General features: G+C 57.1%; 1 protein-coding gene across 1 annotated transcript in view; it reads left to right on the top strand.

Annotated features, from left to right (window-relative positions):
• SULT4A1 (sulfotransferase family 4A member 1) overlaps window positions 1-9,648 on the top strand; it is a 33,505-nt gene extending 23,857 nt beyond the window's left edge. Inside the window, exons 6-7 of the mRNA XM_036084079.2 lie at window positions 5,255-5,393; window positions 8,049-9,648. Coding sequence (XP_035939972.1) covers window positions 5,255-5,393; window positions 8,049-8,161 — 252 coding nt within the window. The 3' untranslated portion in view covers window positions 8,162-9,648. The remainder of the gene's footprint in view (window positions 1-5,254; window positions 5,394-8,048) is intronic.
• Window positions 9,649-13,716: the final 4,068 nt, after the last annotated feature.

Raw genomic sequence — 13,716 nt, 5'->3', positions numbered from 1 at the left:
GCTAAGATGGCAGGGCCCGAATTTCTCATCTCGCGGGCTGTTTGCCTCACAGCAGCACTCAGAGTGCCGACGAACCGGTTCATGTGAAGAGTGTTGCTGAGTGCCTGGCATGGGGCGTGGGGGTGGTGGCGTGAGGTGGTCGCTGCCGGAACGTTCCAGGCTCGGCCATGCTGTTGGAGCAGTTGAAGGCAGGAGCTCGCCTGTGCCCCGAGAGCTCACCTTCTAGAAGGGGGGCCCACGCGCCGCACTCCAGTCACTGCCGTTAGCACTTTTAAGGGTCTTGCCACGTGCTGAGTCCTATCCGAAGTTCTTCGTGCATGTGTTGGCTCACTTAATTCTAGAGCACCTTGACCCTCTCTGCTGGGGCTGTATCGTCTCTGGAGGGACATTCTGATGGTTCCTCTTTCTTACAGCAGACAAAAGGCAAGCCTTCCCTAAGTCCCTTCCCTCTGTGGCTCCTCGGCTCCACTTCGCTGCGGGTCGCCTCACAATTGTCCCCCCTCCTGAGCCCGCTCGGGCCGGGCTCGCCCCCGCGCCCCCAAGTGCTCTGTCAGGGCCACCCATGGCCTCCGTGTTGCTCGACCCGGTGGTCGGTGTTCACGTCATCCCACCTGGCCTCCTGGCAGCAGGCGACAGGTGATCGTCTCCCCCCCACTCAGGATACCAGCTGGTCCTGCATCCTTGGCTGCTGTCTTCTTGGTGCTCAGCCCACCTCGGCTTTCCTCTCGTCCCAGCCTTGCTCCCTTCCCTGATGACCCCAGGCCAGACGTGGACCCTCCCCAGACTCGCTCTCCACTGGCCGCCCCCTGCACCTTTCTCCCTGAGCGTCTGGTGGAGGCCGTGGACCCGGCGTGCCTAAAACAAACTAGAGGTTTCCCCTCAAATCCTCCGCAGCTTCATCTGTGTCTCTCAGGCGAAAGTCATGAATCCTCCTTGACTTCTGACTTCCTCTCACACCCTGTGTCCATCTTCCCAGTCTTGTGCTCTCTGTCTTCAAAATATGCTCCTTATCTGACCATTTGTCCCCCAGTCTCCGGGGTCCAGGTCACCCTTGCTTCCGGCCTGGATCATCGCTCGCATGGCCTCCTGGGGGGCCTCCCTGCGTCCCCTCAGACCTGCGCGCTGTGCAGCGGCCGTTCGATGGCGTGCACGCCGGTCACACTGTGCCCCTCCAGCCGCACGTTGCTCCGGGTGCAGGTCAGGGCCTGCACGGCGGCCCGGTGCCCGGACGTCCAGCTCCACACTGGCCTGCTCACTGTTCCTTCAGCCTGGGGTGCTGTGGCCCCGCCTGGAATGTTCTTCCCCTCCGGTGTCCACATGGGTCCCTCCCTCACTTCTTCCAGGCCTTGGTACCTGTCAGTGACACTTCCCCCGGTCCCCATTTGAAATCGGCCCGTCCAATCCCCGCACGTCTCTCTCCGCTTCATTTTCTCCACAGCATCTAACATTCCGCCCTGTATCTTGTTGTTTGTGTCTGTATTTTGCTCACTGTCTCCCCTGCCAGAATAAGCTCCCTTGGGGCTGGGAGTTGGGGTGCCTGTTTTTGCTTCTAAGTCAGTGCCCGACGCATAACAGGTTCTTGGGAAGTATCTGTGGGTCGAACGGATGCCCTTCACGGTGGAGACCCTTCCTCCTTGTTAAGAAGCCAGAGGCCCACGGAGCTGAGGGGCTTGTCAGGGGTGGGCTGCCCCGGCTCCCTGCCCAGGCCCCTGCCCTAACTGCTCCCTGCAATGTGGTGGCGGCGAGTGGGTGGGGCAGGACGGCACCAGGCAGACCAGCCTGGCACTCTGACCAAGGCTGTGGCCCAGGCGAAGGCGTTCATCTGCCTGTCGTGTCCGAGAGAGTCCAGGTGGTTCCTGGGGGTGGGGGTGGAGACAGGCATTTGGGGACGGGACTCAGTGACGCTGAGCAAGCTTGGCAGGGCTTGGTCACACGGAGATCCGATAGGAAACATGGAAGGAAGGGTGGGTTCTGCATGAAGATGGAGAGCTCGCTTTTGGCCTCATTGAGTATGAGGGGACTGTAGGACAGCCAGCAGGAATGCCATGAGCAGGAGGCCACATGACAAGCTCAAAGAGGGGCACAAGTGGTTTGGGGGCCCCCTGTGAGTCCTGCCTCTGGTGTCTGTGCCCTCTTGCAGCTTCCCACACTGACCCGGGCTGGGCCATGTGAATTTGGAGACCCGGATAGGTACACTGCAAGCAGGAGCCGGGGCAGGGCTCAGGGGCTGGGGCTGGCCCTTGCACAGTGCACGTGGGATGCCCAGGTGTCCCACTGGGGACGCCATGGGGAGAATGGGTGGCCCAGCCGCCAGCCCTGCCTGGCTGCCGGACATGTGAGCAAGATCACTGTGGGGCCCCTAGGCCCCGGCGGCCTTCAGATGGCTGCAGCGCCAGAGGGGCACATCCGGGGAGCCAACTGCCTCCTCTCCGTGCGGCTGACCTGGGTGTTGGAAGTGGACTGCTCATGTTGGGACCTGTCTGGACCTGTGAGCCGGGAGATGAGACCGCTCCTCTGTCACGGAGGTTCGGGAGGCATCATCTTCGAACAGGGCCCGATGCGGGCAGGCCTGGCAGTTAGCGGGCCCTCAGCAGGTGTCTGTCATTGTTATTCTCACTTGTCAGGGAGCTGTAGCAGGTACTTGAGGTCAGATACACAAATCACACGTCCACAACCTGATAGACTTTTTACAAGTACACATCTGCGTGATCATCATCCAGATCGAGATCCAGAACGTTCTGGCTTTTTCCGGTTAACACCTCCGCTTCCCAGAGGCGACCACTCTTCTGACCTCTGTTGGTTCAGATTAGTTCCGCTTGTTTTTGAACCTCCCAGGAGTGGACGCCCGGGGTGTGCGCATGGGCGTCTGGCTGCTTGTGATCCGTGTAGCGTCCTGCAGTTCATCTGTGCTTCGTGTGGCGGGCTGGTTCTCACGTCCGTGTGGTATTCCACTGCAGCAGGAATACGCCGCCACGTGTCTGTCCAGTGTCGCTGGGCGTTCTGGTTGTTTCTGTTCGGGGTGGTTATGTGAATGTTCCTGCGTCTTGGTGGACATGAGCTTTTTTTCCCCCGGGCGCCTCCCCGGGGCGGGTGTGTGGGACGCTGGTGATTTTATGCCCGCCTGGACCACGCTAGTGCTTGCCCACGCCCCAGGCCTGGTGTGAAAGGACGAGCCCCAGCGCAGTCAGCTGCGCGCACACCCGCCGGGGCCACGTGCCGGGGACTCAGCAATGAACTTAAACCATTACTTCAGTTACTAAACCACGAGGGAGTAGGACACACGCTTTATATACACTTAGTAGCTAAAACACAGACTGACGCCTGGCTACTCTGGATTCGTTCCAGGCCCTTCAAGGTGAGTGCTCCTTCTCTGCCTCACTGGGCCCCTCAGCGGAGAGGTTATAGATGGGCTGCTTTCGATCGAAGTCCAGACTGCCAGCCCCACCTGGGCCTGCCTCCGCCCGGACTCGTGTTCCCGGGCCAGAGGGACCAAATGGCCTTTACTGCGGTCAAGGTCCTAATTTCTACTTGTTTATTCTTTTTTCACAAACCTCAGTAAGGGTCCAGACTCCTTTAATAGGGATTAAGTGACTACGTCACATTTTTAGGAATTCACGTTGTTTACACTTTACTCCAAAAAAATAGCCCAAGTGAACGTCATTGGTCTCCAGGAGTGTCTCGTGCGTTCCTCCGGGGTTCCTACATCTCCCCCTTTGCTGGGGGCTGTGCGCGTGAGCGGGACGCCGCGCCGGCCTCCCCGGTGTGTCACCCCACAGTCCTGCAGTCCCCTGTGAGGTGTTCTCGCCAGCCACAGGTGAGGAGTCTTGACTGTGACCAGATGGCAGTGCTGGGACTGGAGCAGGGACACTCGGGAGGTCCCAGAAGCTGTCCAGAGCTAGTCTGCGGCTGGGACGCTGCCTGCCCGCACAGCTCGGTTTCAGAACCGGGAAGCAGGCTGGTGGCGGGCAGCTGGGTGCGCGCTGGTGAATGCGCCTTCCTCCCTGGGCTGGATGTCACGCCAGTCGTGTGGTGTCCCCATTAGGGTTCTGGTGGCCGCTCTAGCAGTCTGGGTCCCTCTCCTTTGGTGTCCCCTCCGAGGGCCACTGTCATTAATCTTTGTCGCTGCTTTTTTTCTTTTAGTTAGAGATACTGGGTGGCAAAGCAGGGAGAGGAGCTCTTTCTGTTCTTTTTTATTCTGACATTTCCTGTGCTCCCGATCCTGGCCAAGCCCTGCACACGGGGCTTGGAGCTGAGCACCTGCGCCCCTCTCTGGTGGGAGCCCCTAAGTGGGGGACAGCTGTGAAAGTGGGGCGCAGAGCCCAGTGGTGATTACCGTGGGAATCCAGAGAGGAGCTGACGCTCAACCCAGCTTTCACAGAACCTTTTCTTTTATTAAGGTTTGCGAAATACTGTGTAAACAAATGAAATGGATTTCTTTATCGTAGGACTTTTCAGAGGCTTTAACATGCCAGTTACTTTATAAACCATCAAGGAGGCGACAGCCTCCAGCATTTTCCTGACGCAGGACCTGGACATTGCCAGAGTTTGGAGACTGCCTGGTGACAGGTCAGGGTTCTGGGCACAACGGCTGGCAGTGCACGGATTGAGAATGTGAGGCGCCTTGGGTGATCTCCCGGGAGCAGGCCGGTGCGCGGAAGGGGCTGTGTGGTGAGCAGGTGGTGCCCCTCCCGAGACGCAGGCTGGGTCACTAATGCTCCCACCATCTGGAGGGTGGAGTGTCGGGGCCCAGAGGTGGCTTTCTGTCCATTGAGGCGAGCGTAACCGAACCCTCACACCTAACGAGCTCCTCCTGCCAGGTGAGGTGGGCTGGCCCTGGGGCCTGTCTGGGCCTCCAGGGGCCTCCTCGTTCTCCCAAGGGCCAGCTGGTTCCGGCTGATGGCACGGAAGGAAGGGGGAGAGAGTGAGCTGGTCTGGCTCCTGGCTCGGTTCGGAAGTGAGTTTTGCTGTCTTGCTGCTGTTTTAAAAATGGCCACGGTGATACCAAGCCCTCAGGCGGGCTCCAGATCCCCCGGAGGACTGGGGCTTGACTTCCAGCTCTGCCACTCGAGAACCGAGTGCCCTCGGGCAACTGCTTAACCTGGATTTATGTTCAGACGAGGCCAATATCAGGCCTGTCTCGAGGACTGAGTAAGGAAGTGTGTGCAGAGCACCTGGTGAGTGCCCCACCAAGGGTCTTGGGTCGGCCAAGGCACCGCCTCTGACGGGCTCCCTGCTGTCTGCTCTTGTGTTCCAGGACCTGGTGGCCATGGTGGAGCAGCTGGCCAGATTCCTGGGGGTGTCCTGTGACAAGGCGCAGCTGGAGGCCCTGAGCGAGCACTGCCACCAGCTGGTGGACCAGTGCTGCAACGCCGAGGCCCTGCCCGTGGGCCGGGGTACGCGCCCTCCCCCTCCCCCACCGCTGGGGTCCGTGGTCCCTGCCCTGGGCCTCGTGTCTCCAGAGTCCTCTGCTCCGTGAGAGCAGGAAGGTCCTCTGAAAGCCAGGTGCTGTCGGTGGAGACGAGCGGGGGGCAAGGGGGCTGCTGGCATTGCACTGCGACTGTGCGAGTGGCCTTGGAGGTCACCGGGTGACTGTCAGGATGCTGTGGGCTCTGTGGGCAAGACGTTTCAAGCAGGCGCCTTCCCAGACGGCCCCACAGCACAGACCCCGGCTGGGCTCGGGGCCGTGAGATGGCGGAGCCCGAGGCACGCAGCCCTCAGCCGGCGGCGGAGAGCCCCCCCCCCCCCACGGAGCGGCGCCCCCTCCCTCCGCACTGGGTGCCCGTGCCGTGCAGGCCGGCGCTCCCCGGGCCACAGCTGTGTCCTGGGCACGGAGCGGTGTGAGGCGGAGGACATGGTGCAGGCAGGAGCCCTCTGCAGATTTGCCCGCGTTGCTGTCTGTCCTTCAAGGCTCTCACGATATTTGAAACTGCTTGATTTTGGAGAACTTGGGCGTTAGAACGCCCTGAGCCCTGGTGGCGGCCGTGGCCGCATGAGCCACCGTCTTGGCAAGTACGAATTGCCTGTGACACTTGGTGTTGTGCACCTGCCGTTGGTTCCCAGCTGCGTGAACTCGGAGCTTCCTCAGGTGACAGAACGTTCGAGGGGCCCGCCGCGCCTCCCACATGTGCAGCCCCAGCTGGGCGGGCGCGACAGAGCCGGGCCCCGGGGCAGGGTCCTGGGCAGGGCCTCAGGGCGGGCCTTTGAGCTTCTCCAGCTCCGCGCTCTCCCTCTCTGGCTACTGGGGCGGTCCTGCAGGTCAGGGGGGGAGCACCCTCCTGTGAAGGCAGAGCAATCGGCTGAAACCACAGGACCTTGCAAGTGATTTCCTGGCTGTGTCTTCACAAATATTTATTATTTAAAATTTATTTGCTCTTTTTTAGTTTTGCTTTTGCTGTGTTTTGTTATCCTTGAATGTGACCTTCTCCAAAATACCCCTTTTGGTTCATTTGCGTGGTAAAGAAGTGTCGAGAACATACTGCGTACCCATATGCTCCTTCTGATGTGTTTGCTTTATCATTGTTTACCTTGGTTTTGCTTTATTTCAGTTTTTTGATTTTGTTTTCTTTTAGCACATTGCCTCTTTGCTCAGAAGACCTCCTTGCGTTGGTGAGAACGCAGGGCTTGAGTAGCCAGCTGCATTGCTTAAATTTGATTCATATCACAGCATAAATTGCACTGTCTTGATTCCAAACCCTAAACCAGGTGGGTGACTCCTTTGATGAGCTCTCAGCTGCCTCAGCTGAGAAAAATAATCATGGAAAAATATATTTATAGTGTGGTTGGTCTAGAAGCTTCTATTTTTGTCCCTGAGATATCAGAGGGCAGCAAGAACAATTTCTCTGGGTTTTTTCTTTCCCCTCTCCGACACTGACGTATAATTTTTCATTAGCAGAGAGAAAATCCTTGTCACGTTAGATGTGGTAGCCCAGCATTGGCGGGGTGCCGCCAGGACAGGGACTTCTGTTAATAGTGGAGCTAACGAAGGATATTGGCTAGATAGTTGGAGCTCTGACCTCAGAGATGCTGACTCGGGAAGGAATTCGAAAGGAGCATTTCAGTCCCCCGGGGCTCTTCCTTAAAAGCATGGTGATAGTCCTCGCAGCTCCTGGAGCTGGGGGCTCAGAACCCCCACTCCTGCCGTCTTTCCGGGCGCTGCTCGCATCTGACCAGACCGTCCGAAGGTTCTGTAGTCAGTAAGTAAAGTGGGTTTGGTGGCCTTGGGCATTTGGAGCTCTCTCTTTCCCCCCTAAGCCTTCGTAAATGAGCGGCTAGGCCACGCCTGCTCGTTAGTCTGCAGGCTCCAGGCTCCTGCACATCTGCCCGGAAAGGTCTCCTGTTTTGGCTGAGCCTCCCTGGGCTGGGGCTGCGCAGAGCAGCTGGGCATCGCCCCGACTTACTTCCGAGGGGGTTGAGTCAGCCCAGCGCACGCCTGGCATCTAGTTGCAAAAGCTCGTTGGCATTGCGACTCTTCTCTTCCCTTTAAATTCCTCCCCAAGGTTGCATGGCCAGGCTTCTCAAAATCTTCACCCTTGACTCAGTCAGGAGGCTTCCTACTCACCATAAAAGGTTCTGCCTTTTTTGGATGGTTTTTTTTTTTTTCTTTTTCACATTCTCCAGAAGCAGATGCCGCCTTGGTGGAGCTGTTGAGTCGTGAGTGAGTAGTGATATCACGGAGTACCCAAGTGCACATGATGCCCCAAGCGGTAGATCCATTGCACAGACACCATCTGCCCTCCGGGGTGTGTGCCTAGCTGCTGGGGATGCACCAGTGAACAGGGGCCGAGGCCCTCCTCTCACGCCTCAGCTCTGCATACTCGTGCATGCCAGGCTCACGCAGCAGGGAAGGGACACCCAAACGACCAGACTCAGGGAAACGGGTTCAGCTCGTCTGTAGTTCAGATGGCCTGCCCTGCCCCCGTAGGCCAAGTTTGGAGGGGTGCAGGAATAGATCTGGAACCTTCCAGAACCTTTTCCAAGGCTTCCTTTGGTTCGGTATCTGGCCTGACAGCAAGTGAATTCAGCACATTCTGCTCTTGTTTGTGTTTCAGGAAGAGTCGGGCTGTGGAAGGACATCTTCACCGTCTCCATGAACGAGAAGTTTGATTTGGTGTATAAACAGAAGATGGGAAAGTGTGACCTCACGTTTGACTTTTATTTATAATAACAGCAACAGCAAACTTGCATGCTCCCAGTACCCAGACACTCTACTAGCTAAAAGTCCTGTATGCACTCATTTGTTCCTTGCTGGACGAACTCCGGGAGCAGTGTGAGGCCCGGGGGAGGGAGGGAAGCAGCGGAGACGCTGGAGGAAGAGGGGGGCCTTGCTTCCGACCCAGAGCAGCTGTCTTGCCTTTGGGATTTGAAGTCTCTACATGTCTGATTACAAACGTTATAAAGATCGCAGTTTCGATGGCCTGTATCATAACTATAAAGTCTGTAACATATGCAGCTAGAACGTCTACCTTTTACAACCCCACATTATTTATTGTATTTTATAGAGCTTTTCACTGGAAATCTAAATAAATGTCAGTAAACCAAATACAAGTTCATTTCCAAGGGGACTCAGGAGCGAGCCACACCCGAATGGTAGAAAGATCTCAGGGCTGACTCTTTATTTTTGTAGTTTTGTTCGGTTAAGGCACAGACGTTCTGTTCTCACCTGGCTCGGGATGAAGGTGAAGACACAGGATGAGTTGGGGGTGTGTGTGGGGGGGGACTTATTCCTTTTGATGAGTTCAGTTCTTTGTAACCTTCCTAGACAAAGCAGAGACTGTCCACTAGGCATTTGCAGAAAGGATGCCCCTCTGCTGGAGACTCCCCGCGGGCGGCCTCACAGGCCCAATCCAGAGGAACCAGTGGAACATTCCTTGAGGGAACCTGCCCAGGGAGGCCGGCAGATGGGGTCTAGTGCAGTGACTTCAGAGCCTGCCCCAGAGCCTGAGTGTGGGTGGAATCTGAGTTCTCATTCCACTAACTCTTGTTCCCTGAGGCAGAAACCTATTTATGCGGGCCAGGAGGTGCTTGACCGTAAATTCCGAAAACTTTATCATCATTCAGTTTGTGCCCTCTGTATCTGAGGCTCTCGGCCCCGGGAGAACCATTTTGCAGGTTTAACGCCCTCTTTCACTCAGACTGGTTGGCCATGTTGCCTTCGTGCCTCAGCTTCCCTGAGGGGCAGAGGTGGTGTCTTAATCGCCCACCCCTTGCTTCACCGTCTGCCCACATTTGGCTGGAGAAGCGTCGAGACACGGCCAGGTAGCAGCCGGGCCGGCGGCCGGTTTGTATGCGTGTTGCCGCTGTGGTGGGCCTGGGGTCGTCTGGATACTTAGGTGGCCGGGAGACGCCCAAGGCAAGGCGGTGGCTGGAGGGTCGCTGCTGTGTGAGGGTCTCTGTGCCGTGTGGCTGTCTTGGAAAAGGTGCAGACACGCGCCGGGGTCTTGTTTGTAAAGGAGCAGCTTGAACAGGGCAGGTGGTATGAGGCATCGCATGGTGGGTTTGGTAGCACCTTTCCTGTGTATCTGTGAGGGAGGCCGCTTTCTGTGAAATTTCTTTTCTATTTTTCTATTTTTAGTACTGTATGGATATTCCTGAGCACCACACATGAGACGTCTGTGCTTGCTTGCATCTTTAATAAAGACACGTCCCGTGCCTTGTGTCGCGCGTGTGCTGATGGGTGGAGAGGGGCAGCATTTCAGGGCAACGCGACCGTGGGCCCCGTTGACACCCGGTCCCTGGGGCTGACCGCGGGGGGCGGGGGCACAGCCCCACGTTGGTTTGGCTGTTTTACTCGGATCTAAACATTCCAAGCGGTGAATCCCCCTCCTTTATTTGTCTATTCACCGTTGCTATTTCTTAGAAGCTGAAGGGAGGGTTGGGGGAAAAGGAGATCGGGGTGCATGGGGCCTGCCGAGAGCCCTGGGTCCCGTGTTTAACGCGGCTCACGGCCGTGTATGTGGAGACCTGCCCGGCTGATTGCACTTCGGCCACTTTGAATTCCAAAGCTCGCCTTCCTGATTCCCAGCGGTAGGAAAATCCAGGACATCATTTTACCTGACAAAGCTCAGGCTTTCTGGAAAGCACGTTTATTTTCAAACAGGCCAATTCCATTAGGTCTCGTGTGGAACCCCAGAACTGATGGTCTCCAATTTCCCTGGACCCCAAGTTCATCCATGGAGTGCCCGTTCTGCTGCCCCAGAGGGGCTGCTCCCAGGCCATTTAAAAATCACCTGAAATCAGGCAGAAACTGAAGGCCAAGGTCGTGAATCCAGAGGCGGGCAGAGCCGTGGTTCTAGCGCTCATTCCTCCAATGTCCCCAGCCCTGCGCCCTAGCTGTGTCACTTCCTTTCATGGGTGCATTTATTCAGGAAACGCTGGAGCACCCACGAGGCCGCTGGAGGCTCTGGGGCCCAGCAGGGACTGCAGAAGGGCCTGGCCCCCGTGGTGGTCATCTCTTGGCGGGAGACGAAGTCCCCATCACAAAACCTGTGTGAGTTCAAGCTCAGGAGGACTAGAAGGGACGCGGTGACGGCTGAGACCAGGAGGCTGTGGGGGGCCTGGGCTTGGAGCCCTGGGGAGGCAGGTGGGCAGGAGTGGGTGGGGAGGGCAGTGTGCAGGGACTCCGTTTTGGAGGGGTAGCCAGGAGCCAGCTCCCCGAGGGCCTTCCAGGTCATGGGGGTTTGGATTTTGTAGTGAGAACTATGGCCGCAGAAAGGTTCGAACAAAGGAACGCTGCCCGGTTTGCATTTTTGCAAGCCCCCCTGGCTGTGAATGGATGGCAGGGCCTTTATCCTGGCTGTGCGACTCAGTCCCCAAAATGAGGGGGGCGGGGGCGGGGCTGTGTTAGATCAGCTGCAGGGGTCCTTCTGACAGTGTGTGCCTGGCCCTGAGCATTGCCTACGGTTCCCGCCTTGCTCACCTGGAGCTCAGACGAGGGGAGTCACTGTGAGGCTCGGGCGCTGTGAAGCTCCAGCAGAGCCCGTTTGGAGGACGGAACAATGGGGTGGAGTGGTTGTGTGCGGGTGCAGGTGGGACTTGAGCCGGGAGGGTGAGGAGGCGCTGGTCAGATGGAGGAGGTGAGAGAGGTCTTACGGAACAACGCCCAGCGGAGCCCCGAACGGCAGGGCCCCGAGCGTCTCGCTGCTGCGTACCTGCCCTTTAGACTTCACGGACCGACAAGAATGCAGGATGAAGTGTCATGGTTTACCCAGTGGAGACCATCTCTGTCCACATCCCCTTCTAGGGGGGGTCTTAACGACAAGAGGGAAGCAGAAATCCAGTTCACACAACGGAGCGTCCGTGGCCGGCTCCAGTGGGCAAATGCTCCCACCCCCGCGGGCCAAGTCCCCTCCGCCAGCCGACGTCCGGTGGCCACAGCTGGGAGTGCCCCCCCTCCTCTGTGTGGCCTCAGCGCTATGGATGCAGGCCAGACGTGCAGTCCCCGTCCCGGGAGGCCCCAAGTGTGGGACAGTGTTCCCACTTTCTGAGCCGGTGACTGCGGTTTGAAATGGGTGGAGGGAGTCCTCGGGTCCTCGGGTGTGCACGGCGGGTCTCGTTCCCCCGTAGAGTTTGCCCGCTCCTCCCCACCCATGCGACATCATTGCCCATTCTTCACTGTAGAACGAGCGTTTTCAGACGGGTGGCACGTTGGTTGGATGGTCCAGCCTCACCCACCGAGGATTGTCCTCTGACATCCCTGACAAGCTTGCTACCTTCTGGGACAGCCGTTCTGTGGCTGGTGGTGCTCTCCAGCCACGTCCTCCAGCCCCTGCCCCAGCCTGCGGCCACCCTCCTCCCTGGCCTCCCTCTCTGGGACACCCAGCCCTGCCTTGGCCTGGCGAACAGCCCTCTGCTCCTCTGGTGCCCCCCCCAACCTCACCGCTTTGCAGCTGTCTCCCCCTGTGGACAGTGACACCCCAAAAGCAGGGCTATGCTGTGTCTTCCCTTCGGTTGGAGTTTGGCAAATAATCAGCACTTAATAATTGCTAAGGGGGTGGCACCTTTCATTGTTAGAGTGGATTTTGCTTTTTCCTAAAAACCGTCTGCCCCGTCCCTTCTGGGCACGGCCCCTGGCTCTACCCTTGGAGGCTGTGTCTTCCCAAACAAGAACCAGGCTGCTCTCCTGTCTCCTCACCCTGACCCACCACACCGGGCCTCAGCCTCTACCACGACACGCTTCTTGCTTTGCTTTGCTTTTCTTTCTCTACACCCCTCCCCTGGGACATCCTTCCTGACAAGTCACTGGCTTCTCAAGTGTAGGTATAACTGTGGCATGGACAGTTTCTGGTGCCCATCCTTCCCCATCTTTCTCCCTCTATCTCAAAGCCCAGAAACACAGGACCCATAAGAGCAGCCTAGACCCTTCGCTTGGCACGCCTCCCCCTCTTCCTTCATCTCCTTCCTTGGTGTTTATTGAGCATCTGCTCTATAATGTCCCCCGTGTGGGTCCTGGAGACACAGACAATCATAATAACTCTCCCCTTCAAATTTAGCACCCCACTGTTCTGTTCCCTGGGGACTCTGCTCTCATCTATTACCCAAATACCTACAGAGCGAGCCCAGGGTGGGGATCGGAGGACCTGGGCTCCAGAGTCCTGGTTTTGCCTCGGTTGGCTGTTTGACCCAGGCAAGCCAGCTGCCTTCTCTCAGCCTGAGTTGCCATCTCTCCCAAATGGATGTTTTGTAGTAAGCCGTCTCTAAGGTTTCTTCTGCTTGTTCAAGTCTCCAGTTTGCGGCTCCGGGAGCGTTGCTGCTATCCGCAGCCGAGCACCAGCCAGCGTACACGCACGTCTCCTCCGCAAACAGAAAACAAAGGAGTGGTGCGGAGGGCCGGCACCTTGCTCTCCAAAGTAAGCAGAGCTGACACCAAGGAGAGCAGGGAGACTGCGTAATGTAAGAAGCAGACCACAGGCTGGGTCTGGAAACAGGTGGGAGTAGACAGGGCAGGGTCCAGTGGGAGGCATGCCAGGTGGGAAGAAATAAGATGCACCAAAATGAGTCGGGCACCTGGTTCCGATTCCTGCTCTGCCAGTATTGGTGGGACCATGAGGGAAGCCCCTTTTCATCTCATAACGGGGAGGTCTCAGCCCAGGGGTCTTGACATCCCATCCAGCATGAACATTCTGTGACTCGTAAGTGGTCCAATTGTCTATTGACTCCACCCAGATGGAGCTGATGAATGGGGGGGAGACCATGACCTTGTAGCCAGTGATGGACTCTGCCAGCAAGGGCAAAGAGAATCAGTCCCAGACGCACCTGCCACACAGCTTGGGCCTAGGACCGCCATCTCCGAGGCGTGCTGAGCCTTTGCCAAATCTACACAGCAGATGACAACTTGATTCTCACACTTGGATCCCTGTAAGCTAGTTGGCACCGGATGTCTGAGCCACAGTCCCTAAATCTGTCCCTCACCATTGACGGAAGGAATCTGTGCTCTATTAAAAGCATTCTTCAAACACCAGAGAATGCTAAATGTGTTTAAAATACAAAAATCAACCAGAAAATGCATTTTATTCTCCTTAAAGTTGTAATCTTTGCATATCTCCATGGTTTTGAGCACCAGCTGGGAACAGAAGTCCTAAAATACCCAAGCAAGGCCATCTCTGCAGAAGGAAAGACTCTCAACAGAGCCAACAAGACTCTCTCCTCCGATTTATGCATTCCCAAAAAACTTTTAAGTGGATTGGTTAAAATCTTGCTTTCCCCCTAGTGCTCCTGTCT

The sequence above is a fragment of the Halichoerus grypus genome, chromosome 6 (assembly GCF_964656455.1).
Source record: "Halichoerus grypus chromosome 6, mHalGry1.hap1.1, whole genome shotgun sequence".
NCBI lineage: Eukaryota > Metazoa > Chordata > Mammalia > Carnivora > Phocidae > Halichoerus > Halichoerus grypus.
This window is presented reverse-complemented; position numbering and strand designations above follow the sequence as displayed.